This window comes from Tauraco erythrolophus, chromosome 14, assembly GCF_009769465.1.
Source record: "Tauraco erythrolophus isolate bTauEry1 chromosome 14, bTauEry1.pri, whole genome shotgun sequence".
Lineage (NCBI taxonomy): Eukaryota > Metazoa > Chordata > Aves > Musophagiformes > Musophagidae > Tauraco > Tauraco erythrolophus.
Window position 1 is genome coordinate 3,213,529 of NC_141478.1, and position 27,118 is coordinate 3,240,646.

The following is a 27,118-nucleotide window of genomic DNA, read 5'->3' on the forward strand; positions in this document are numbered from 1 at the left end:
CAGGATTCTCCAGTGTCTTCCCAGTGCTGTGGCCTTCCCTGTAATGCCTGCTGTAAAATCGTTTTCCTTTGCTTCTGCTGCTTTCTGATGCATTTCCTTCCAAATCCTGGTGGAAAGCTGCTTCTCCTTGTTCTTCCTCCGATGTTGTCTCATCCCTCTCTGCTGTATGGAGTGGAGAAGGGGCAGAGGCATCGCATCAGCACTGGGCTGAGCAGCCTCACCCATCCAGCCGGGTCTCGCTGGAGGCCCTGTGCTCCGTTGGTTTGCCGGACTTTGGATCTTAGTGCTATGTTGAGCTGGAGCTGGAGTGAAAAGAAAGCTGCTGTTCCAGAGAGCCTTGCGTTTCTCTGATCCTTCAGCTTATGCGCCCATGGAAGCTCTCGTGCCTGTTTTTACGTTAAGCCTATTTTCGGTCTCGGTAGTTCTCAAGCCCAGCCTTGGCGCCGCAGTTAAGAGCAGCCAGGACTTTGATCTGTTTCTCAATGAGGCCTCTGAATCCGTAGCCTGATGTGGTTTCTTCTGATCCTGGTTCCTTCCCCCAGGTTGTCCTGCTGCAGCTGGCATGATGGCTGCTAGGCTGAAAGCATCTGTAGGCACACGCGACGTGAACAGCTAATGGACGTGGAGGTGGCAAAGCCATGGCCAGCCCACGCCATGCCGTAGGCACCAAAGGAGGGTGTGTGTGCCTGGGGACACCCAGCCCTCTGTGTAGCGTACGTGTTCCTCGGGAGGGAGGGTGGCTGGCTTGGCTTTTCCTTCGTGCCCCATGGCAGCTCTTGTTGCTGGAGTTTGCCCCGGGCTGGGGTTGCAGTTTAGTGTGGTCCAGCCCTTGCCCCCAGGCAGGGACCACGACCGCTCCTCGGTCTCTGCTTCCATCTGCTGGACAAGCTCCTGCTCCTGCTCTCTCCGGTTTTCCTTTGGTGCCTCGGGGATTTTGCTAACTCCTTCTAAACCGTGCTCACGTCATACCACAGATGGAAATCCCTTTCACTCATGTGCGGACTGCAGAAAATTTCAGTGTTGAACCAGCTCTCTTTGGCAAGACTTCTGCGCTAGAGTAGATGGCAACGAGCCTGGAGATGGGCTGAGCGTGGCAGGTTCAGTGCAGCTATGTGTGGCCTCCTGCGTGCTAAGGCCAAAGCTTCTCTGGTTTGTACTCACAAGAAAGTCAAGTATGAATGATTGTTGCTTGGATGCCGCATGAATGGCCAGTGTGGGTCAGGCCAGGGGTCCAGCCATCGCAGTGCCCATCTCCAAAAGTGACCACAGCTAGAGGAAAGTGTGTAAAAAAGCTGAACGGGGAGGACATGGACATCTCCCTCAGCATCTGACAGTCAGGGATGTGGGAACATCTTGGGCTGGGAACCGCAGTGAGACCTTCGTATTTAACAGCCACAGTAAATGTGTCCTTCATGAGCTTGTCTGAACCTTTTGGTTTTTGAACTCTGCAGCATCTTGAGACAGTGAGCTTGTACTGTGCAAAAAGGTCCTGCTTTTATTTTATTTGTTTCTCTGCTAGATCATGGGAGACCTGGAGCAGACCTAAGAATTACTTGTACTATGTGACTCCTCTGCAGTTACTTCTCCCTTCATGAGAACAACAACAAAAGTGCCCCTCAGAGATAGGCGTATTTGGGAGCTGGAAGAATGGGGTTGCTACTGTAGAGGGTCATGAACAGTCTGATCTGCTCAAGAGTGCTCCAGTTGTTTTCATCTGACAACAGAAATTTGGCCATTGCAAAGGCATTTCCTTAACCTTCCCTTAACCTCTGCTCAGCAGTGGGCAGACACAGGCAGAAGGTTCATTTCAAGCAAAAAATCCTCATCCCGTTCTCAAGATAATTGTGCAATGAAGCCTGTAGATTTTCCTGTAAATGTTGCTTGATTTACATGTTGGCTGTCGGTCTGTGCATGCGTAGGCGACATAACGCTCTCTCCTCCTGATCTGTAATGACTGATTTCGTCTTTGTGCCATCAGGTGAAGGCCTGGACATGCTCCTTGACCTCTCCTTGTTGCAGTTTACAGTACAGCGTTTGGATATTAGAATGTCTTTAACCAAACTACCAGGTTCTTTCTGAGCTGTTACAGTGTGTTGGCAAAGGGTGTGCTGTGTTGCTGTTGCTCTGTTTGAGGATAGCGGCGTCTTGTTTCATCTCATTGACAAGCATCCATCTAGCAACAGTCGATGAAGGTGCTGGGTTGAAACTCTGCTTATTTTCCATGTGAAAATCCTGATACTAATTTTTACTAGGGCCAGCACGATCAGAGTAAATCTGCAGGATGCTCCTTTGATCATTTCTTTAACAAAAATGTTGTAGTCATGTAAAAGCAAGACCTGCTTTTCTCCTCCAACTAGGCACAAGCCACAACCACACATGAGACTACCTGGGCAAGCACAGCCAGGGTGTCTGGGCTCTACGTTTTGTGTTTTTCTAGGGACTTTGCAGTTTGGAAGGACAGACTTTTCTTTTTATTTTTGGCATTAGGTTCCCAGCCAGCAGGAGGAGATGTCACCATCGTCGCCGCTCCAGAGAACACCACGGTGGTGGCCGGGGAGAGCGTGGTGATGGAGTGCATGGCAGCTGCTGATCCCACCCCCTTCGTCTCCTGGATACGACAGGGTGAGCGTGAGGGACAGAATTAAGCTTTTGTTGTCAAGAGGAACCTGTGGACACTTGATTTTTAAAATATATTAAAAGACAGAAAAATCTGTGGGACAGGAAGGGTGCTTGTTACATCAGTACCTAATGACGCAGGTGGTGTCATGGTGTAGGGTGTCCTTGCTAAACTGGAGTTACTAATTAAATCTAGAAGGTTACAAAGCACGCAGCTCACTTCATAACTCTTTGACCTGTGAAATATATGAAGTTCTAGTGCCTGGATGCCTTTTGATCTAAATTAGTCATCCTCATTGTATGAGCTTGAGCAGTGAAGGTCATGAGATGGGGTCAGGTCTGTGCCGCTCCTCTGGGAGCTCAGAGGTTAGTGGGGATTCTGTGGAATCTGCAACTGCGTTGGAGAAATAACTTGTATTATCTTGCAGGATTAAAAAAACACGATAAGATCTGTTAATAATTGGAGTGGCTGGAAGTGTGGCTGGAAGGTTTTTATTCAAAATCTTTGTGGTCAGATTGGTAATGGAAGGATCCAGAAGATGCTTAGGTCTCATCAGAGGTGTACAAATGAGGCAAACTGGCACACGTTACTTAGGGCTGATGGCCTGTCAGGAGTAGGATGCTAGCGTCGCTTCACCGAGTGTCACATCCATCAGCTGTGTTTCAGAGGCTCTGTCTGAAGATGTTCTCAGCTCAGGAGTTGAATCTCCCCCTGAAAAGGCTCTCAGTCATTTTCATAAATCCGGGTCAGGATTTAAGTCTCCTCTCCCCTGCAGCTATTTATTGTGGTTGGTCTTCAGCCCAGACTTGTCCACAGGCAGTGATTTTAGTATATACAAATATTTCCTCTTCCTCACAGAAAAGGAGTAGAAAAAAAATAGAGGACACAACTTTGGAAATCAAATCAGCAAGGATTAAATGTTCTGGCAGAAATGTTTCTGGTTTATCCTGTGCATTTCACAATTACAAATACTCAGTTTTCCCATGCTACATCACTGATTTCATTGTTCTACTGAGAGCTACTGGTGCCCATAGTAAAGTAGATATTATTAATTAATCAGAGTTAATTGTTAGAGTTTTTTGGATGAGGGGGAGAGAGTGGAGAAGGAGGAAAGGCTGGTGAAACAATTCCTTGCGTGCTTTATTTTCAAGTGTCTGCTTGGTCCCCCTCTGCTTCCCAGTATGGACTCTTCAAATTAGAGAAGATGGATTAACTGTGCCAGCAGTTCTGTGTTATACAAGCATGTTTCTTTCCAAGACTTCATTAAGGAGCAGGCTGGGTTACTGGACTATTAGTCATGTAGGTAACACCAAGGATTGTACCTTCATGTTGCCAGTTTGGCTCTTACCAGCCTCGGTGGTGTCAGCTAATTGCTACCATCTGGAGTCAGATTTTCAAACTGCTCTGGTGCAAATGGGGTGCACAGATTTTCTCCTCCTCTGAGCATGCAGCCACTGAACTGTGAGGCCATCTGAAGACCTCCAAAACGAATGGAGGGGCAGAGGATCTGATCCCAGCTGCGTTCCCTGCTGATGGTGCTAAGTAGGTGCAGCTGCTCACAGTGGAGGTGGAGAGCTTGCTCCTGGATCGAGATCCAGGCTCAGCTGAGTCTGTGAGAGGCAAAGGTAGGCGAGTGCTGAGGTTTTGCTGCCTGAGAGACACCTGTGCTTCTGCAGGTGGAGAGGGACAAGGTCTGGTGTTGCACAGGTACTGCACAAATTGGCTGGCTCTCCCAGTCTGCTGACTTGTGCCAGAGCTGGCCATGGGCTCCTGAGCTGCCACCTGAGCCTTTCCTGTGCTTGCCCACACTCCGTCCCCAGCTCTTGGCTTTGCTCCCCCATGTTCATTCAGAGGTACCAAGGCCATGGTCCCCGTGTTTCTCACGTCAGAGCAATGCTGAGAATAAATAGTGCCCAGCACCAGCCTACTGCCTTGTCCATGACGTGCTGAGGAGCCCAGGGGTGTTTGAAGTTTTAGAAGGACGGCTCAGCTTCTGGCCAGAGCTACCCTTTACTCCTTCCCTACTCAGCAGTGCTGAGCATCTAGCCAGGAGAATGGGGAGAGGGCAGCTCCCAGCTCATTTCTCTGACCCAAGTACCAGAGCCCCAAAGAGAACCAGGTGTCTTCCTGATACCTTACAGGTCAGGAGCCAAGCTGGGGAAAAAGATTGAATCAGGAAGCTCAGTAAATTTGGCATTGCATGTGGGACCCAGAGGAGGGAAGAACCCCCGAGTTGTTAGTGATGCAGTGCTTTCGCTGACATTCACATTAACGTGTGAGAGGAGGAGGTGTGTGTGTTTGTTCGTGGGGCCAGCAGGCAGATCCAGCAGCATTTCCAAAATGTGTGTTAGCATAGCCTTCCCTTGAATGTGCTGTTCCTAGGGGGTCTCGTTGCAGGCTCACCCTAGGCATCAGAGACTATTTTGATCCAAACCAGAACTTGTTCAGTTATTACAGGCTAAACTAAGCCTTGGGCCAGCGTTGGCTTGGGCTGGTTGATGCTCAGTCGAGCACTCAGCAGTATCGCAGCAGGAATCCTCCTCTGGGCTGGGGTTTGGGATTTAGGGGCCTCTCCACTTCCCAGCTGTGATCCTGGCTCTAGTAGACATGTTGTTTACAAGCTCTCCTAAAGGGCAGCTTGGGGCTCTCTCCCACGTTTGTGCATGTTTCTTCCTGCAGATGGAAAGCCCGTTTCCACAGATGTGATTGTGCTGGGCCGGACAAATCTCCTCATTCCTTCCAGCCAGCCCCATCACTCGGGGGTGTACGTCTGCCGTGCCAACAAACCTCAGACCAGGCAGTTCGTTACAGCTGCAGCCGAGCTCCGGGTCCTTGGTGAGTAGAGAGCAGGATAAACACTCCAGGTAGAAACACTGGCCAGGTAGTTGGAGATTACCTGGACTGACATCCAGGAGATCCCCAAGAAGTTGTGTTTGTGACCCGTGCTGGGTAAGATGGGAGCCAGGTTAGAGCCAGGAGGCGCTGGGCTGGGATAGCTCTCAGTGGGAGTGTCGTCTCTTTAATTTGAGGTTTAATTCCTTGTATTTACTGAACCGTTTTATGCCTTATTCTTGTTCTCCAGGGTTCCCCCATGGAAATCTGTATCAGCAATTAACTTTCAGTATCGTAGAAGCCAGCAGGGAGAACAGCCTAGGATCAGGGAACGCAGCACATGATTGATACAGAATTTATTTTTCCTTTTGGACAGAGTCTAAATTAAGCCTCTAGAGTCTGCCTGGCAAATCCTATCTTGTAAGCAAAGCTGCTACTGAATAAAACATAGCACCGAGTGGGGAGGAGAAGGGATTTGCTTTGCTATCTTTTCCTCCTCCTTCCTGCATGAATTTCTCCTCTCTCCTCCCAGCTACACCCAGCATCTCCCAGGCCCCTGAAACCATCTCTCGCACCCGAGCCAGCACTGCCCGCTTTGTCTGCAAGGCAGAGGGCGAGCCAGCCCCCACCATTCACTGGCTGAAGAATGGCCAGGCCATCCTCTCCAACGGGCGGGTGAAGGTGCAGAGCAGCGGGAGCCTCGTGATCAATCAGATCGGGTTGGAGGATGCTGGCTACTATCAGTGCGTGGCTGAGAACAGCCTGGGCATGGCTTGTGCCACTGCCAAGCTCTCGGTGATCGTGCGAGAGGGTTTGCCCAGCGCTCCCAAGAAGGTGTCAGCCGTGTCCCTCTCCAGCACCACAGTCCTTGTGTCCTGGGAGCGACCAGAGTACAACAGCGAGCAGATCATTGGCTTCTCCTTACATTACCAGCGGGCTGTGGGTAGGTGTTATCTGACTGTGCCACAGGTACAAGACACAAAGCACAGGTTGACTTTCTTCCCCAGCTAGTGACAAGTGTGAGGCAATTCCAGTTAGTTGAGCCCTTTTCATTGCAGGTAAAGGAATTTTCTCTTGGAGTCAGCGTCAGTCTGTGACAGTGCCTGTGGATTAGCTGACGTATGCCATATGCTAACTTGTTGACCAGCAGTAGCATATCCATGTAGTTAAGTTGTCTGGATTCTAGTGGGACCAGGCACTTCTGGACATTCATTTCTGTTTGTTGTTTTTTCCTCCAACACATTGATTTTTATATGCAAAGGGTGTGATTATTAATGGAGATATTAAACAGCTACATTGTGTACAGGGGTCATCACTAAATCATTCACACCCAGAATCTGAAGTGAGGCACGTGGGACTCTTGGGGTCTGTCTTCCCCAACAGCCAGCAAGCCAGTACTCTTGCTGAACCGTTGCCAGAGCTCCTCTGAAAACTTGGCTGCTAACTTCAGCTGCCTTAGCATGGATTGAGGAGCTTGATTCAAAATGGAAATGTTAACATTGAGGCATTGAATGTTTCTGCCCAAAGAGTTCACGAGAGATGGGTTTTGTGCAGGTGCTGGGGACATTGGAGAAGACAGTGATTTTTTAAGGTGGATTTACACTGTGGACCTTGTGAGTTAAGTGATATTTTGAGGAGTGTCTTGGCAATTCACTGACCTGCTCATCAGTGTTTGCTTGGCTCTAGGAACAGATAACGTGGAATACCAGTTTGCTGTCAATAATGATACCACGGAGCTGCAAGTCAAGGACCTGGAACCCAATACCAACTATGTCTTCTATGTGGTCGCATATTCTCAACTTGGAGCCAGCCGGACATCCTCTTCCATCGTTGTTCAGACCCTGGAGGACGGTGCGTTGAATTAGATGGGTACTAGTACCTAAAAAATGTTCTTGGCTTGTTTCATGGTGAGCATCGAATATGCTATGGAGAATAGCATCAGCTCCTAGAAATCGAAACCTACTGCTTCTACAGCTTCTTGCCAGAAGCCCTTTTATAAAAAAAACCCCAAACAATAAACCAACCAAAACCAAAGGACCCTGCTCTGATCATCAGCTTGGGTGATGAAGAGCATGGAAATGACCTTGCTGACACTGGGGCCCCTGAGAATCCTGCAGGAGCTGCAGTCAGCTTCTCTGGGCTTTCACCTCGGATCCCTTAAGAGCCAGTAGCTTGTGTTGATTTTCCCATTTATCGCCTAGCGTTTTGTGAGCAGCAAAGGCAGAGTGCCAGAAGGACAGCTGCCCAGCAGGGGAGGACATGTACAGCTTTCAGCTGACTGCAGGACAGAGGCAAGACGTGGTGGTTTTGGCAGCCCTCGTGCAAGCCCCTGCTCTGCTGCAGGGTGCATTATGTGCTTTCAGTACTCCTGACATAGTGGCCTGCGTGGTGCCACGTGTGTGTGTCTGAAGCCTGAAAAGCTGAGCTGAAAGCTGCCTGCAGCACGGAGCTGTGATTCTCGAGGGAATGGGGATTCCTGGACTGAAGTCTGGATCTGTGAGCCATTTTCTTTAGCGTCTCCGTCGTGCTCCACAGTACAGCCTAGGCTGATTAGCTGGTCTGTGCTAACCTGCCCAGTTTGCAGTGGACATGGGGTCCTTGAGGGGAAGTGTGGTGGGGCCAGCAGGCTCTGGTCAACGTGTCCAAGCTGAGCAGCCCACCATCTTCCCTCCCCAGACACCCTGCCGATGGTCTGAGCTGTTGAAGACCTGCGGGGTCTTGGTTCCCCCCATGACAGACACGTCACCAGTGGCTGCACAGGGCCAAGACCAGGTAGTGGCCTCCAGCCAACCGAGAGAGCTGGCAGAGATGTGTTGAGATCTTGCCCCTGTTTTGCTGACTTCTCATTGTTGCTTCTACCCAGTTCCTAGTGCTGCCCCTCAGTTGTCCCTGTCAAGCATGACTCCTGGTGACATCCGTGTGACGTGGCTGCCTCCTCCTCCAGAGCTGAGTAACGGCAAGATAACCAAGTACAAGATCGACTACTGCACCCTCAAGGAAGGTGAGGGAGAACACCATTTTGGGGGGAGTTGTGTCTTCTCCAGCAGTGCTAACAGCATGTCATGTCGAGGGGAGGAGGTGCAAGGCTGAAAAAGAAGGGACCCCTTTTTTACCCAGGGGAGGAGAACAGCCCTCTCTTGGCCTGGCTCTGCTCTTGATGGTCACAGCAGTGCCAGTGCCGTGCCACTTCACAGTGCTCTGAGGTGCCTTTTTCTGTGATTGTGGAGGAGCCTGTGTCCCCAGGGGAATGGCCTGATGCTCACATGTTTGTGCTGCCCCTTGAATGTCTGCACGAACAACCCTTTGGTGCCATCTGCTCTGGGTGTTTTGGGGGAAGAGCTTTATGCTAGTTGGGGAAGAAGGGTAAATGCATTCAGTTCCTTTAAAATGGAGTCTAATCCTTGTGGGGAAAAAAAAACACCAAGTATTCTGGCCAGGCTGTGTTGCTCTATTGCTGAGTTTTATCTGGTTTTCTTTATATTGTCAGACTCTCTAAGAAGCCTTCAGCAGGGATGGTAACGTTTCTCTGTGCTGGATGTGGCTGTTCCAATTCCACGTGCGCTTGCTTTGCAAATCCTTCTGGGTGTTTGCTCTTAAAACCGTCAAAGCTCTGCAGCTTCTCACTTCCCGGGGTCATGATTCTTACTAAGAGAAGGACGGGGAGCGTGATGAAGTGCTGGACTTGTTCCCATGTGTTTGATCTGGATTAGTAGTCTGCGCTGTGACTCCTGCCTCTTGATTTTATTTTTTTTTGCCCTGAGCCCGCACATGGCTCTGTGGCACTGTAAAACCTTGGAAACGTTCGCAGTCCAGGGATCACACTCAGCAATATGCTGTTACATAGCAGGGCCAGTGCTCCCAGCTGAGTTTACACTAAGGTGAAGCTGAAAAGCAAGACCTCTGCATTCGCCAACCAGGCAATATGAACCTTCAGCAAGCCCAATTAGTTACTACAGTGAAAATCCCAGGCCATTCTCAGTTTAAATTTCCTGTTATTGCCCTTATGAACTTGGGTGGGCTGAAGAGGGAGTGATAAAACCTCAGTCTGGCGTGGGTGAAGGTGTGAATTTTGCAGAAAGCAGGGCTGCTGGATGGTCTGGTTCAAATCAGCTACCGTCATTTGTGCTCATGTTCTGCCATCACGTCAGCAGCAGCAAGGTTTCTGACAGCAACCCTCCAGGTGGGCTCAGTGGTGCTGGAGGCAACCTGCAGTTTTGAATGTGATGGAGTAATCAGGATATCATCTCTGCCCAGTCTTTAGTTCTAGTTTTCCCTGGTGGCATGAGATTGCCCTGGGCAAAGCCAAGCCAGCCCAGGGTGTGCAGACCACATCGGGGTAACTGGGTTTTGTAGCTGCTCAGTTGTATTTCCCTTTGACTGGGAAAACCATGTTTTCAATGGTGTTGCCTTGGTTCCAGCAGATCAGGTTACTTCCATCGAAGTGGGTGGAAACGAGACACAAATCACTCTCTACTCGCTCCATCCCAACAAAGTGTACAAAGTTCGCATCGCAGCCAGCACCAGCGTGGGCTACGGGGCCCCTTCGGAGTGGACCCAGCATCGGACTCCTGACAGAGACAACCAGACGCATGGTAGGAGGCTGGGTGGTGCCTGGGCTTCGGGGTGTGCAGGATGTTGGGGAACTTGAGGCATGATGGGAGATGTTTGCTTTCATTATGGAATTATAACCCTCGGGTTTGGTACCCACCTTTATTTTTCTATTGAGCAGTCCCTGTATGTCTTGCTACTTGCCTGGTCATCTCTCTATGTGCAGCTGTGAAAATTCGTAAAAAAGAAAGAAACAAACAAAACCCCCAAATCCCAATGTCAATGACATTTGGGAGTGGACAGACAATTCTGCCAAACAGAGCTGAGCCCAAGCCAGACTCCAGCAATGGGTAAAGGTGGTGTTATCTCAGAATACATTGAGAAATTCCTCTAGTGGCTTTGTGACATTGTTTTTTCCTGTATCACCCAGCTGGTGAAGTCAACAGTAGAGCGTAACTGTACTGCTCTGTCAGACGGTGGGGACATCCCACTCCCAGGACAGCCTTTCCTCACACCCCTCCTTCACGGCCTGGGGCAGGGAGGATTCAGTAAAGCAGGGAAATGGAGACAAGTGGCTGAACGTTTTTCTCTTGTCTTTTTCTTCTTCTAGTTCCGTTTGCCCCGACAGAATTAAAAGTCCGAGCGAAGATGGAGTCTCTCCTGATAACATGGCAGCCCCCAGCCAACCATGCCCAGATATCTGGCTACAAACTCTACTACCGAGAAGTGGGCCCAGAGGAGTCCAGCGATGAAAACCCTCTGGATGGTGCTGAAGATGAAAGCTGGGACGTAGGACCCATAAAACTAAAGAAGAAAGTGAAGCAGTATGAGCTGACTCGACTAGGTTAGCTGCTATATCTTCTCAGCAGTTGGTGGGGGAACCCAGGGTCTGTCTCTTGCACTTTGTAGCAGTCCTGGGATGCTCCAGGAGGCTCAGTTATCTGCTGGACTGCAGATACGTAGGACCAGGACTGTGTGAGCTTTTTTAAGAGTACTGAAAATAATTTCTGGAGTGGGGCTCTTGGGTCTTGTTCTAAACAGAGTTTAAAACACAGAAATTTCTGACGCCAGTGGAGCAGGGATTGTATTTTTAACCAAGGGCTACTAATATACTTAATATGTGCTAATAAGTGGATCTGAATGAATTAGTGGTTCTTACTGTGTCACTGCAAAGAGCACCTATATTAAAATCTCCAGTCAGGACAATGATCTCTCCTTCCCTGTGTATCTCTAAGAAGCTCCATAATTGAATGCTATTTGAAATCTCTCTCTATTAAAATGCAGAGATGGGTTAATTCGCAGCATGCTAATTTCGGGTCAGTATTCTCCTCCACCTCCCCCTGAGGGAAAAAGGGCAGAAGACCGAGTGTCCATGGCTGGAGAACAAATCTGCACCACAGTCAGATCTGCCTGCCTGGCTAACTGCACTTAGTGTTTCCCATAAGGAGTTATGTTTCTACAATCTGATCGTAGTAATTAGTTGATTTGCTCGTTGATACAGGATGGAGAGAGAGAAGAGAGTTCTTCCACCTCCCACTTCATGCTTCATCCCTGTTACTGCCCAGTGGTCTGAGACCGTGGGGCGAGCGTTTCTCGTGCTGGTTCATCTTACACGTCCAGCATGTGTATTATGCATGGTGTAAAGGTCAGGCTGCAGCACCTGGAAAGACAGTTTGTGTCATCGCTGAGTAGGTTTCCAGTCATGTTGCAGCCATCCTGCCACTGAGAGGGTGTTAACAGTTAGGAGTTTCTCTGAAGAATTTAGGTTTGTAATTACTGTGCTGAGGAAACCACATGTGAACATCGTCACGCGCTGCACTAACCACTGGCAAGTCAGTGAGCGGAGGGACTCGGGAGTGGGCTGAATTGGTTCCAAATGCTCTGGCATGATGATGCTGAGAAGGCTGCTTGTTCTTCTGTAATTGCTTCCTTAAATTTGGGCATCCGTCAAGCCCTAATGGTTTCCTTATGACTTGGTGGTTGTGAATCAGCTATCAGTGTGTCAGGAAGAGAGTCTCGGGTTTCTTCCAGCCGTGGATGTTCTCCTGTCTCCCCGTTACGCTGTTGAATGACATGCTCCTGCACGTGTGCGGTGAAAGAATGGGTCGGGAATCTGGCTGTGCGGAGAAAGGCAGGGAGTCTGGACATGAAACAAGGAGGAGGAGTGATTGGGATTTAGAAGGGTTTAGGTTTATGGCAGGGAGCTACTCTGATATTCTGGTACTCAGGTACTTAGATCTGCATTAGAGGTCTTGTAGGCAGGGTGGGAGCAGTCTCAGGAAAGGTTGGCAGCCCTAATGTGGTCCATGCTGCTCCACATTGGCTGATAGGGAATCAGCTAGGGGGGGTTTCCCTGCTCGTGGATGTCTGGCTGGGAAGCACAGCAGTGGAAACCTTTCCTGAGATCCCTCTGTAAAACCAACCAAACAAAACACCCAACGTTGTATCTTGGAAGTATCTTGATGTCAGGGTAAGGGGACCGAATGTGGTGAACGGTGCTGTGTGAAGTTTGCCCAGGTTGGCCCATGGTGGGTGGGCTGTCAAAGAGGTGTCACAGCTGAAACAGCAAATTGAGTGAAGAGCTCAAAGAGATAAGAATAAAATAGAATGGAATAGAGTAGAGTGTTCTTTGTTTACGTAGAATAGAATATTTCAGTTGGAAGAGACGTACAACGATCATCTAGTCCAACCGTCATCAACTGCCTGGCCTCTCCAGGGCTGACCAAAAGCTGAAGCAAATTATTAAGGGCATTGTTCAAATGCCTCTGAAACACTGACAGGCTTGAGGCATTGACCGCCTCACTAGGAAACCTGTTCCAGTGTTTGAAGTCGTGTCAGGAAATCCCAGGGTTAGGCACTGGTAATACAGGGCTGTAGCTCAGACACGGCTGCGTACAACGTCAGTGCCAACAAGGTCAGACTTCCCTGTCGGAGGCTTCGTAGTGCTGCAACACCGTCACTAAATGCTCCCTGGCTCCACGTCTCTGCAGTGTCACTGGAGCCAACACTCTGCCCCTTGTCTTGTCTTGGTTTGAGCTGACTCTCTTGGCCTGAGAGACAAAACTCCTGTCCCACTGCTTGTTCCTGTATAGCTTGATTTTTGATTTCCTGATTTTTCTTGATTTTTTTTTTTTTTTTTTTCCAGGAGCACAGCAGGGAAAGAGGGGAAGCAATTTCTGGGAAGACAGCTCCTTTTGGGGCATGCCTCAGGCAGAGGTGGATGGGTGTGCAGAAAGCAGCTTTGGACAGAGCTTCTCGAGCACAGTTACTCTTTATTCACAGCGATAGCACAGCTGTTGCACCAGCAAAGAGCCCTGCCCATGTTTCCCTCCCCTAGTTTCCTGTAACATCAGGCTGTGTTTTATGCTGCAGCAAAGGTCCTTGTGCTGGTCCAGTGCAAGATTCTTGTTGTGTCTTCTCTTGCACTGGCTGGTCCTGCTGCTAAAATGGTGCCAGCTTTGTCCACCATCACTTCTCTGGCCTGCAGGCTTCCTCATCCTTTGCCTTACCCCCAACATCTGACTTCTTGATTTTGCCTTTGGTAACGTTCCAGCTGCCTCCATTTGAGCTGTCTGAAAGAAAAGACGACTTTTCTGCCATGCTTGTGCTAACCTCTGGAGCAAACCGTGTCTCCTTAGAGTCATGTTGCTAATGACATGCCTTGGATCTAGTCTGAGTGTTACATGATGAAATCCTGTGAGAGAGGTGGGCAGCTGTTCGAAGGCACATAAGAAATCCAGCGATTTCATGAGCCCACAAAATCAAAAGGAAGCTGTCCTGAATCACCAGGAGGGCTTTTCCCTGGGAAATTCTCATTCATTTCCATCTGCGTTCTAGCAGTTAGCCTCTCTAATAGTGTGCAACTACCAGGACCATAATTTAACATGAAAAATAAAGGGTAAGGATCTGATCTTGTCTTCCACATTCCCGTGAAGGAAAAGTCCATTCTTCTGCGAGTGACTCCCTGGAGATCAGGGTATTTTCCCACTTACAGGAAAGTATGGCATATAGCATCAGGCCAACATGAGCACCTTGGAAAACTGAATGAAACAACATATTTAGCGTGTTGGGTATATTACACCGTCATCCAGATTAGTGATTTGAAATGATCTGGACTAGATTATTCTGCTTATATTTAATGTATGATGGAATGCAGTGAAATACATCTGTTTTCATGCTGCCTACTAGCTTCTTGACAGCTTGATGGAGCTTTATGTCTGCATGTTCTAAGAGCTCGAACATCTGGGCCTGTGTATAAAAATTGGAGCCAAGCCTCTGACTGAGAAATCTAAAATAACCCTATTTTCAGGATGTGAATTGCTTGATCTTGTAGTGGAGCTCCTCCAGCTCCACGTGTAAGTGGCTGCGGTATTGATCCTACCCAGGGATGGAGATGGAGGACTTGTCCTTTCCTTCACTTCGTTCTCCAACAGGAGCTGCCCACAGCTGCATCCCATCTGTGAGCTCTTCCTCGTTGTTCTGGATCGCATCATCTGCGATGAGCTCGCGTCCCAGTGAAGCCCAGCCAAGTGCTCGGGCAGGAGGCAGAGCGTGCGTGCTGGCGAGGGGCAGGCTGTGGGCTGCTTTGTTCCACCAAGTCCATGGTCTCAGCTGTTTGGGAGTTGAGTGCCCTTTGGTCTCTTCCCTCTTGTGTGGGTTTGAAGTGTTTTCCTGTGTCTGGAGAGTGTGGAAATGCAGATCAGGCTGCCTTGGAGGCAGACAAAACTCTGTTTGCTTTCAGGATCCTTTTGGGGAGAAAAATGTGGCTGAACTCTTTATATATTCTGAGCGTGAACATGTGTTGTGGAGCAGAGAAAGCCGTGGGTAATTGGTACCATTAGCCTTTGGGAGCATAATCAGTGCGGTAATAATAAAATTGGCATCAATAAGAAAGGTTTTATTCTGCTTATGTTGTCTGGCAAAGAGAGCAGTGATCTATCAGGGCAGGGAATGAACAGGCACGTCCCAAATTAACAAACTTCATCAATGCGCTGCCGCCAGGGCAACCAACGCGAGTCTGGACTGCTCTCGCGGAGCTTCTGATGGGCCGGCTGCTGAAGGGAGAAGCTGGCGAGTGTCTTATTTGAGAACTTTATATCTCCCGAGTTGTTTCCTTGATTAAACCAGCTCCATGAAAAAAAAACCCTCAGATGTTACTTAACACAGCAAATGAGTGTTTCAGCTGATGAAAAGCCAGAAGAAAGAGGGAACTGCATTTTGGACCAGGGCAGCGCTGCTTAGAGACAGAGCGCCCTGTCCTGCAGCTCAGTTTGGGTCAAAGTATGATGTTCCTCATAGAGTGCATGGCTGTCTGATGGGAAGGGTGGGTGATGAGGACCCTCAGGTTCCTGGTGTGGGTTTTGTGTATGCTGTTGCTTTTCTGATTGCAAATCAAGAAACTCTGCTGTGGAGGCAAAATAGTCACCAGACAAGAAAAGCTCCCAGTGACTTAATGGGGCATGTGAGGACTTGCTGGAAGGAAGATCCTCATGGCAGTCAATAAATCAGAAATCAGAAATGGGAGGTGTGTTTTGGAGAGGAGAGTATGTCCTCACGCCTCAGGAGTAAACAATGCAGTGCACCCACTTCCATGGAGGAGAGAGAGGAGGAGTCATCATGCCTAGGTTTCTTTAGTAGTTAGCAAGGAAGAAAGATCAGGAGATTCTGAGATGATGTGCTACAGGCCATGACACTGGTTAACCCTTGGTGGCTGGGGCAAGTCCATTTGCTGCTGATAATTTCTGTAAAAAGTGAGGGGAGAATGAGAGAATAGCTGTGATGATACGTGCACCAGTTGCGAGACAGTATTTGAATGTGAAAAGCCAGTAAGTGGAAGGGGAGGTCCCTGATGTATTTTAGCAAATACAACTCTGTTCAAGCTGCTTTCTTGAACGGTGAGAAAAGCTGGTCGAATCAAAGAAAACATGTCTGACTGGGGAGGGTTGGCAACAAAAATAACCCCAGACAAACCCTGATTGATTTTTCCAGCTCCTGGGAAACTCTATGAGGTGAAGCTGGTGGCATTCAACAAGCATGAAGATGGTTACGCAGCGGTTTGGAAGGGCAAAACCGAAAAGGCACCTGCAGCAGCAGTAGGTGAGGAACGCCCTTCATTTGTTGTCTGTCTCTTCTGCTCGGCACGTGGCTTCAAAGGAAGGGTAGAGGTAAAGTTACAGAAGATGAGTGTGAAGAATGATAGTACAGAAATGGAGAAGGTCTAATATAAGGAAACTCCCTTTGACAGTCATAGCAAATTGCGTTGGAGGAATTATCTTGGGAAGGAGGGAAAGGAACAAAATATCCTCGTTCTCATTAGGGTTGTTCTTGTACTGGGTGTGGATGACCTTCACCATGTTCTCTCTGGCCCCGTTAGTGGCTCAGGGATGGTCTTGGAAATGCCAAATAACCTTTATCTCTTACGTTATAAAGATTGGAGAGTGTGAATTAGCAGCGTGCCAGGCTTTCCGCAGTGTTACAAAGAAAGTGAAAGCTCTGCCAGTCCCTTGTGGGCTGGTGAACAGTCTGGTCTCCTCCTTACCCTGGTGTGGGCCTCTCGGGTGGGTAGCTTTGAAGCTGGCCTCCCGTGTTCCACAGCAGTACACCACCACCTTGGTGTGTGGATCCCCATTGTGGTCTTTCCCACACGTGAGGAAAAGCTTGGACCTCTTCATGCCCAGAAGGGCTAAGCCAGGCATCGGGGCTTACGCTGGAGGCCACCAGATTGGTGCAGGCTTCACAACCTAGGCCTGTTTTATTCCGTGTTTTCTGTGCCCGTGATGGCTGTCCCTTGCCTTACTGTCATGTATGTCTCCACATCTCTTTGTCTTGGACCACAGATCCCCCTGTGCAGAAGGGTCCTCCGTTGCCTCCAGTCCAAGTCTATGCAGAGTCCAACAGTTCAACTTCCATATGGCTCAGGTGGAAGAAACCAGACTTCACCACAGTCAAGATTGTCAACTACACTGTGCGCTTCAGCCCTTGGGGCCTGAAAAACGCCTCTCTCGTTACGTACTACACAAGGTAAAGCAGGATGCTGAGGGTTCATCTGCCATGGGTTGCTCGTGTCAGGAATAAACACAGGGCAGGAGGAACCTTCATGGAGGTTCTAGTGCTGAGCTTAAAATCCTGGGTGTTTCACGTGCCGGAAAGGCCTGCCCTGGTCACAGATACATTCAGAGCTGGTGAACTGTGCCACTGGGACTTGTCCATGACCAAAATACCAAGGGATCATTTACTGGATGGTCGTTGCATCTTTTCTGCTGTGGCTGGACCTTCCATGCTTGTTTCCCTGTTAGTAACAAAGCTAGGTGCAATTATGGCCAGTTTCAAAGCATGATTTGTGAGATGGTCCTCACAAGTTTGGTTTAAAAATTGCTAGAGTTTAAGCAGTTACCATAATTTGGGGATGTATTTTAAATACAGGTTTTCAGCCTATAACCAGGCTGTATTTTCAAGCTTTTCTCAGCAAATACACCAGAAATGGTTCTGGAGGCTGGGAACCAGCTTTGCTCTGTTTCTGGGAGCTGAGTGCTCTTGCATTCTCGTGACTGCAGGAAATGAAGCTTTAGGTGAAAAACCAAGCACTGTAAGAGTTAGGATCATCTCTTACAGTGCTCCTGGTAAGGTATCACAGTGACAGTGGGTGGGAGAAGCATCTAGTGTTCATGGCCTTGTGAATGTGTCCTCTTTTGGCAGCTCGGATGAAGACATTCTCATTAGTGGGTTGAAGCCCTACACCAGGTATGAGTTTGCCGTGCAGTCCAATGGCGTTGGCATTGATGGGCCCTTCGGCAACGTGGTGGAGCGGTTCACCCTTCCGGACCGTGAGTGTCGATGGGAATTGGATCCTGTTTTCTTGAATCTCTATCAAATCCCTCCTAATGTGCCCCTGAGAGATGTGGTGGCTTCAGATCACCTCCAAGCTCTGGTGTCCCCGAGTACCTAAAAGGCTGAGAGCCACTAAGCATCCTGGTGGCTTTGCCAAGCCCAAGGAAGGAGTGCTGCTTGGTAAACAGAGACGAGCAGATAAAGAAAATTAGGGCAACAATTCCTGTTACTGTGGGATTACCTCTGGGTTCAGAGAAATCCTGCACTCATCAGGGAGAGCTCTGATACTCAGCTTCACAGAGCAGGCTTTGGAGGTGGTATGTGTCCTGCTCCTAGCTGGGACTAGTTGCAGTTCAGGCAGGGCTTTGGGCAAGATGGAGAAGACAGCAACAAGGAGCAGGGATGTGCTAGGAATATTCTTTCAAATATAACCAACATTGCATGGTCTCGGACTGAGCTGCGTGGCTTCATCAGCACTATCATGTTTCCCTTGGCTGGTTGGCCATGATGTGCAAGTCCTGCCCTGTATTGGGCTCAGCATCTTCCCCTCTTTGCTCCTCACAGCCTGTTTGGATGAGCTGTCTGCCCACCCAGGTCACTTCGTGTTTTGTGCTTGCAAACATGACTGTGGCACCACTGAGAAGGATTCACAGAAGGCACAGAGCAGTTGTCATGCCCTGCAGGTTGAACACTCTCCTCTTTTCTGCTCTTTTTAAAGACTTTGGGTCTTTACTTGTCTCTGCCAGGTCCCTCAAGTCCTCCATCTGACCTGCGGCTGCACCCACTCAACCCCTACGCTGTCCAAGTGCACTGGTGCCCCCCTGCTGAGCCCAACGGCATCATTGTGGAGTACCTCATCCTGTACAACGCCAACAACACGCAGCCTGATGACATGTGGACCTTGCTGACACGAGAAGGTGAGCCTCCTCGAGGTACTGTAATACCCCACCGGGTCCTCCTCCTCCTCCTGCCTTCTTCCCTGCCTACAGAGCCCTGGTTGGTCAGTCTTACTGCCCTGATTTTTGCCTCACTTTGGGCACATAGAAATAAACATTCCAGAGCTCATGCTGCCAGCTTTCTTGGAGCACATGCTGGGCCTTCCTTCTGGTCATATAGGAGAGTCCAGAGATGAGACTGTTGAGAGACATTAAATCATACACGTCTAGGGCTGAAATAGCCATTATCATCCAGCAAACATCCTGCAGATACAGGCTGGCAGCCAGTAATTCCTAGGAGAACGTATGCCAGCAACACCACGTGCAGTCTGTATCATCAGTTCATTAATTAAGTTCGTTAATACTGAAGCGGTGTTTGAATTACCTCTTAAAGCTCATGACACAAAATCTCTCACTTCTGAGAGTCCAACAGAATTCCACTGCTGCTTTGCTGTAGCCTCTGAATACTCTTTAAAATGTGCAGTTTCAACTTTTTGTGACTTCCTTTTGTTCAGGAAATATCTTCAGCACTGAAGTGCATGGCCTGGAAAGCGATACCAGATACTTCTTCAAGATGGGAGCAAAGACAGTCGTGGGATCTGGTCCCTATTCAAACGTTAAGGACGTGCACACCCTCCGGGAGAAGTTGTCTGGTATGAATTTCCCCTTTGTCCTGGTGCAGGAAGCGAGTTGTGTTGCTGAAGACTGCGGTTTGTCAGCAGCAGCGTTTCCGTTTGCCAAGGAATGGCCTGATGTCATCGCGCAGAACGTGCGACACGACTGCGTGTAGGCCAAGGCAGAAGGTCACAGCAGAGTCCTCAGATGTGCAGCTCCACAGGCCTCAGGCAGCTGCAGAACCCATCCCACAGCCAAACTTCTTCTCTGTTGCCCATCCCAGCTCCTGTGGAAGGGCACACGCAACCTACATCTCGCTGCCTTTTTGTTAGGCCTGTGCAGTGTGAAATTAGTGACTGTGCGTAGTTGCCAGTTTGCTTTAAGCCACTTTAAATGGTATAAGCAACCTATATGTTGGTTCTAGTGAAGCTGGTGCTTCTCTCAACGTAAGGTACTTGGTACCTTCTTCCTGCTAGCAGCCGAAATGATGTGTCTGTGCCTCCCTCATTAGATGTTCTGGATATCCACTCTGTCACGGGAATCATTGTGGGAGTCTGCCTGGGGCTGCTCTGCATACTCTTCTGCATGTGCGCCAGCTTCCGCAACAGCAAGCAGAGGTAGGTGTCCCCTGGCCTTGGCAGGAGGTGAGGGAGGCTGATGTGGAAGGAGACAAAATACACCGTGAGCTCCTTCCCTGTTCAGCTGGCTGGGCTGTTTGGGATGCGGTGTATGGCATCAATTAATACAAAGATTGAGTCCTGGGAGTGCCAGCTGGCTGAGGAACATATTTAGTATAGTCTTCACTGATTGTTTTTCTCAATAGTTTCTCTTTAATTTGCATTGTTAGACTAAGAGGACTTTTTTTCCAGGCATAGGGAAAAAAAAAAAGAAAAGGGGAAAAAACACTATTTGCTGGATTATTACCTGCATCTGTTAGCGTGGGCAGTATTTTGTTTCTGAGGTTGGACAGCTCTAAGGATGTTTGGAAAGGATTTGTTAACTTCCAGTTGGGAAAATGATGAAAGACTTCCCAGTGGGTGACAGGCTGGTTTAAGGAGGACTGGGCTCAGCCCAAAGCCCCCCTGCTACCCCTGGGATCTGAATCCAGCCACAAGCATTTGGAAGGACCATGTTTGGAAACGAGATTAGTTGTCCAGAAGAGCTTTGAGCTGGTTACAGATCTCAGGAGTAGGAACAAGCAGCTTCTGAAGTCTTGTGCTAACGTGGCCACTCAACTTCTCTGTCCTGTTGCGTCTCGTATCTGTAAAGCAGAGATGACAGGAGTGACACAGCTCCCCATGGGCAGGGGTCTAGTGCTGGAGTCATGTTGTCTGCTGCCCTTGTGATCCACTGGCAAGGGGAGGGCTTTACATCCAGCACTGTGCGTTGTATGAGCTTTAGGATTAGTGAAGGTGATCAAGAGATACATCTGGGGAGAGCCAACTGCAGTGAAAGTTGTTACAGTAGGATGTGGATAGAAGAGCCCCTTCTTCAGGAGCATCAGGACAGGTCCTTAGGCCTGGTTGCTTCCACAAGGACAGGCTGAGCTGCCTGGAGGATCACTTTTTCTGGCAGTCCATGGCTGTTTGGGACGGAGGAAAGTGAGGCTCATGAGAGATGCCAATTCTTGCCTGTTTTCCCTCAGGGAGGCCCTGCCAGGCCTGGATTCCCAGGCAGCCGGCAACCACACTTACTACCACCGGAGCAGGCAAGGGGCAGCAGCTCCCAGTGCCACCTTGGACTCACATGAGCTGGAGTCCCTCATGTCCCCACTCCCAGAGGATGCACCCGTGCCCCTGGGGGACATCACAGAACTGACGGAAGTGCACAGCCTCATCCACACGAGCCTCCCTGCGGATGTCATCCATGGGAAGAGGAAGGTAAGGACTAATGCGAATGGTGACTGGGCTCCCATCCTAGGCAAGAGCCTGTGATGTGTCACTGCTGGGAAGCCAGGGTCTGATCCTGTCCTGGCTCTGCATAGTGCTGGTAGTCTTGGCTGCATGGTGGTGCTGGGCAGCCATTTGTTTCCCTCTCTGTAAAACTGACTGGCTTAGTCTTGGCTGTCAGATCTGAGTTTGGGATCCCCGTGCCATCTGCCACCCCTTTTCATCTCCTGGGACAGTGACCCCTCATCCCCAGAGAAGCAGCTGCCAACGTCCTGCTGCAGAAAGCCATGCCATTCCTGGTGCTGTGGCATACAGATGGTGGGAGAAAGTGGCTGCCATCTGGCCCAGAGAGCCAAACGCCCAGGGAAGGGTGTCAGGGGAAAGCACCCATGCACTGGCTGCTGACAAGCGGTCCAGTTTCTGCTCCTGCCCTGGCACCGTTGCAGTACCTATAGTGAGTCCTAGAGTTATCCACACAGGTATTTTGCCTCCTAAGCAGCCCAGAGTCTGAAGGGAAGAGATAGTCTTCCCGAAGTACTGTGCTGTTTCAGGAGGTTGAGCAAGGGAGACTTTGTCCCACCCGACAGACCATGTGAAGCTGATGTGTCTTCAGGGCACTTGGGGGACTCTCCTTGGTGGGGATGTGAAGCAGTGATGTGTTTCCACTGCAGTCATCACCCTGTGATGTGCAGAGTAGGTGCTCTGCCTGCTAGGATGCTCTTGCTTAGGCTTAAAGGTGCTTTGTCCATAAATAGTGTGTTCACTGGAATATCTTTGATGATATACAAAGGTGAAACTGTTTTATTTGTGAACCTTGTTTTTCGAAGGAGTCTTTTACTGCTCGGTGTGGTTTGCCTGACATTGCATTGTCTTTCACTCCCTCCTGCCCATTTCCTCTCTCGAGCTTGCCTGAAACATTTCATTCCATTAGGGAACCTTTAATTGGCCTAATTCAGTTAATCTGTTTATGTCTCTCGTCGTAGTCCGGGGAGAGCACGTAAAGTAATTAGGAAGTTCAGTAAAACAAATGCATCGTGAGCGCACGGGATTTCACGTTTGCATCAACGATGGGCTCGTGTGTCACTGGGGGGAGTTCGGGACACTCAGCGAACCGCGAGCCCCGGCCCCGCTGCCGGTGGCAGCGCAGGAACGGTCTTTTGGAAAGGTGATGTGTTCTGCTGGCTTCAGTAGTCCCGTGAGCTGGAGCCATGCTCTTGGCCTTGCCCAAGTGCTGTGGCAGATCAGTGCTTGGCTGAAGGAGGCAGTTTGCAGCCAAGCCGCATCCATGGATTTTGGTGGAACGTAGCTGCCTGTCTGGACCCAAGCCGAAAAGTGTGAGGAATTTCCTACAGTTCTTTCTGTTGAATAAGGAACAAACGTTTTCAGTGATGGTGACTTACCCTGAGAACAGGTTGGGGTGGGGGGAAGTTCCCTCCCTTGGGAGGCCTTTCTGGGGGCAGCATATCCAGATCTCTCTTCCAAAGCAGCAATCCTGTTGTCTGCAAAGGTTTACACAAAGATTTTTCGTGTGTGCAGGGCAGGGGATGGAGAGGGCAGTGCCAAGGGCTGGCTGCTCGGGGCTTAGCCTGAGAGCTTGGGGTGCCCAGCATCTGTCACAGAGGCTGGCAGTGTCTGGCAGCAGCTATGTTCAGAGATCGGACCTCTGGGGAGGTTTTTTCTGCTGTAGTGTCTCTCCTTCCCTAATTGGATGTGGAAAGGCCACTGAGAGTTAAATTCATTGGATTTTGCCAGCAGAATAGCGAGCTTGTTTTTTTGATGGATGTGGCTAGGGAAGCAAGGATCACTGAGGAGCAGCCACATGCAGCCACCCGGGGAGCAGTGTTGTCACCCGTGCTGCCCGGCGAGGGTGACCTGGCAGGTGAAGGAGAGCTTGAGTGACAGCCGGGAGCAACAGGCTGCTGTTGCTGGGAGTGGGCACTGGAGGGAGATGTGCTCCCACGCAGGAGGTCCTGCTCCATCCACTGTCCAGTTCCTGCTGGAAGTGCCACCTGAGCCAGCCCTGAGCACCGTTGCATCCTTTCCGTACTCTGACATGTATAATCCAGGGTGAAAAGACTCAGGCCAAAAATATCTTCATGCTGCAGTTGCTGAGAGGCCCCATGTCGGGATGGTGATGTGATTTTACCTGGGTGGGCAATCAAGGAGTTGGGCAGGGCTCAGGAGGATGGCTGGGCTGGTGCACATGTGCCTGGTCCTCACAAGAGATGTAAGTCAGAGTCAGGTGCGGTTGTGGGTGTGTGCGTCTCCCTGCCTGTAGGCAAAATGCTACTAGCCAAGGCCCAGGAGGGAGTTGTGGGTTCCTTGGGTTGTCTTGTGTACTGCAAGTCCCTTCTTCCAGCAGCTGCCAGAAACCCCCCAGGACCCTGCCTGGAACTGAGTGTTGCCGGGAGCCTTGTACCATACAGGGACCAGCTGCCTTTGCTGCCTTCTCTTTTCTTCTCTCACGCCATGTGTGGTTTGGGCTGTGAAAACCCACAGCAAGGAATGTGGTAGAGCCACAGGAAAGAGAAAATCCTTGTGGAAGGAAATTCTTGGTCCAGCCTGGCAAGGGGAAGCTCCCCAGCGTGCTCTAGGTCGGATGCTATCACTTGCAGTGCTATTCAGTAAAGCAAAGCAGTGAGAAATGGAAGTGAGAATCCCTTTTATTTAACAGCGTATCATGTTGCCACAGAGCTCAGGATGTTGGCTGGGACAGACTCCTAGTCCGATGCTGCTGCCGCTGTTGGGCAGGTTTGTATCACTGTGATGCCAAGGAACTGGCAGCTCCAGGCCTGTGTGACCTTCTCCCGTTGCCTGTTTGCCTCTGCCCTCAGGTTATGCTCCTGAAACCTGTTTTATGTCGGCTGACTTGCCGTTAGCAGTGGCAGTGACGGCTGCTGCCATGCTTGCAGGCTTTTCACATGCCGGCTCGTTATTTGGCATTTCATGGATTATTCTTCATTGTTTTTATTCTTGTGGCAGCCCGAGTTTCAGTCATTTTCCCACACCGAGGTTCCAGTGGAGATTGGAGGCTCCACGTTGTTAGGAGATGTACAGACATAAAGGGACCGTCCCTGTGCCATAAGCTGTCAGAAGTGAGTGAATGTCATTTTGCAGATGTGGGGAACTGGAGAACAGTGAGACTGAGGGCAGGGGGTCTTGAACAGTGCTTAGACTTGAACTGACTCCTGCAAAGAAGTGCAGGCAAGTGGTTTGAGACGTCCCCCTCCATGTTTTCAAGTCAAGATCACCATTCCCTGTGAATGTGGGGCCATGATTCCTCTTGAGTCATGAGAAGTAATGCTGAGGGTGCAGGTTGGAGCAAGCAGAAGGTGGGACAGTCTTTGTGCTGCTGGTGAGCCCACAGGAGCCCTCTGGCCACCTTTCCCTGCCTGCAGGACAGCAAGGTGCTACTGCAGCCGAGCTGTTGGCACGGGGCTCCTCTGGATGGCTGACAGCTCCATTAGGCAGGAGTATGCTTGGCCGTTTAGCAGGCCCTTTTCCTTCCTTTCTGTGCGTTTCCCGTGGTCATACACGAGGATTTGTAAATACACTGGCAAGTGATTTTCCACTCTTACTCTCTTCCCCTTTCTGGTGACCCCCAGACTGATGCCATCGGTATCCTGCGTTATAAATGACACCATAATGCACAGGCTGTGGTGATGCATCTCTGTTTCCTGTGACAGATGGACTGAGGATGATAAAATGGCTCTTCTCCAGACATCTCTGTCACTGCTGCTTTGGGCCAAGCAATTTAGGGGGTGGGGGAGAATGTTAAAAAGCATCTGCTTTCCATGGAAGACTTCAGCTTTCCATTGAATGAAGCCAAAGCCAAACATTTTGGCTTGGAAATGTTTGCCATTGTGCTTCTTGCGAGCTGGAACCTTCCTCACTTGCTGCCCCGCTCCTTCCCTTGGGCCTCCTTCCTACAGGGACTGCGTTTCCCTTGAAGGATCCCCGTGACTTGGAGAGCAAAAGCTGTAATGCATCAGGGAGCTTGGATCTACCCAAGTTGTTTGTCATTTTCGTGTTGAAATTTTTCTGCGTGGAAAAAGTGTCTCAATGTTTACTGAAAAGCCTTAGATGAGAGCTGTGCTCCCGTTGACAGCTAGCAGAGATTCTCCTTTATCTGGTCAGGGAGAGGTCTGTCTTCTGTTGCATCTTGTTTGGAGGTGCAGCTGCGTGCAGGGATGCCTGTACATTTGCATGACATGGAGCTTTCCCACTTTTTCCCACTGCCACCAGCTGCTGTGGTGCCATTCAGCAATGAATCCTTTCCCTCCGCTATGACATCCTTAAAAGCTGGGCACATCTGAAATGTCCCCAGCCTCATTCTGCACGGGATTTCAAGCTAGTTTAAGTGATCGTCCTCATAAAACAGGGAAGGTTTCAAGATCAACATTTCCTACACGTTCATTCTCAGCTCATATATTTGCATGAAATAATTGCTTGTCACTAAGAAGGTAACATGATCTAGGCACATTTTTACCAGTCGGAGTTTCTATAAAAAGGCTAAAATGAAAAAGCTTGTTTGCTTTGATAAGGATTTAGCTGTAATGGAAACACCTTTTATTGGAAGATGTTTTTATTAGTTTTCATTCTTGTGTTTGCAGTGAACTGACAGAGGGATTTTTCTCTCTTTAAGTTAGTATTAGACTGACACTCCTTGCTCTTGTTCCTCTTATTGCAAAAACCAAGAGAACGTTTCCTTGTCTTCCTTCAGCCATTCACGAGCCTGCCTTGAGTAGAAAGAAATAGTATTGTCTTTTACTCCAGAAGATACTGCTTAAAAAAGCAGAGAAGCTTTCAGGCACACAAGACCTTCAGGTCTGTGATGAAAACAGACCTGGAGTTAATTGCCACTGCCCAGTCTTAGAGACTAAGCCCCAAGAGGGATTCCTTTTTTTTTTTTCCTTCAAACATAATGTGCTTGAACAACATGTGGGATATAGGCCATGTTGTGTGGCTGATGGTTTTTTCTGTTTGTTGAAAGTTGCAAACTGGTACAAAACAAGTTTGTTCTTTGTTGCAGCCAATTTCAGCCAGAGCCGAACAGGCTGTTCCCAGAGTCATCAAAACCTATGTAAACATGGCAGATTGACATTTCCGCTAACAGATGGTCCATTGGGGATTGCAGCAGAGCTGCCTGTTTCTTTCCACGTTTTTTGGTATTCACGAGATGCCTGCAAGAAGGTTTTCAAGTTTGCTCTGTGTGTGTGTGTGTCTGCGCGTGATGCTCAGATCTTTCTGATGGCAAATATGCATGTAAGTATCTATAATAGGACACACATTTGTGTGCGTGTGTGCATATTTGTGTAGGTTCAGTGCTGAAATTTCCAGGCAGTATTTGCTCAGTAACGTATGTTCCTTGGAAAAGGCGCAGAAGCCATCAGTCAGCCATGTAGCTGCAGAAAGCCTTTCAGATGGCAGCAGGAGCAAATTGAGCACGTTCCTCGAGTACTTGCACATAGCGATATTCCTTATTGCGAGCTGCGTGTGATCGCTTGGTTGATTTCCTGTTATTAAAGTGTAGTTTAATGATTGTCCACTTAGAAAGGGAGCAATTAGGGAACGCTTTTGGCTCGGAATGTATCATTGAGGATTGCGGAGAGAGGAATGGCAAAGATGCTGCCTCCAGCATCCACTTCTAAATTAGCAAATGCTTGATAACCACTGCACCAGGTTTGGGCATCGCTGTCCTGCAGGGTGTTGTCATATAGACGAGGCCCTTTGCTGCTTGTTTTCTTGGGGATTGATCCTGAGGCAGCAGCGAAGTTCCTATGACTTGGGGTTGGTGCGGGGATGTAACACTGCTCTGCTTCCCGCAAGGTGCTTGAGTCAGGGTGGGCAGAGAG

General features: G+C 49.4%; 1 protein-coding gene across 1 annotated transcript in view; it reads left to right on the forward strand.

Annotated features, from left to right (window-relative positions):
- IGDCC4 (immunoglobulin superfamily DCC subclass member 4) overlaps nt 1-27,118 on the forward strand; it is a 94,377-nt gene that overhangs the window by 62,964 nt on the left and 4,295 nt on the right. The window contains exons 5-18 of the mRNA XM_086620245.1: nt 2,488-2,622; nt 5,297-5,452; nt 5,982-6,392; nt 7,136-7,300; nt 8,313-8,450; nt 9,871-10,041; nt 10,608-10,841; nt 15,986-16,093; nt 16,834-17,017; nt 17,693-17,820; nt 18,571-18,741; nt 19,275-19,412; nt 19,886-19,991; nt 21,020-21,254. Coding sequence (XP_086476371.1) covers nt 2,488-2,622; nt 5,297-5,452; nt 5,982-6,392; nt 7,136-7,300; nt 8,313-8,450; nt 9,871-10,041; nt 10,608-10,841; nt 15,986-16,093; nt 16,834-17,017; nt 17,693-17,820; nt 18,571-18,741; nt 19,275-19,412; nt 19,886-19,991; nt 21,020-21,254 — 2,480 coding nt within the window. The remainder of the gene's footprint in view (nt 1-2,487; nt 2,623-5,296; nt 5,453-5,981; nt 6,393-7,135; nt 7,301-8,312; nt 8,451-9,870; nt 10,042-10,607; nt 10,842-15,985; nt 16,094-16,833; nt 17,018-17,692; nt 17,821-18,570; nt 18,742-19,274; nt 19,413-19,885; nt 19,992-21,019; nt 21,255-27,118) is intronic.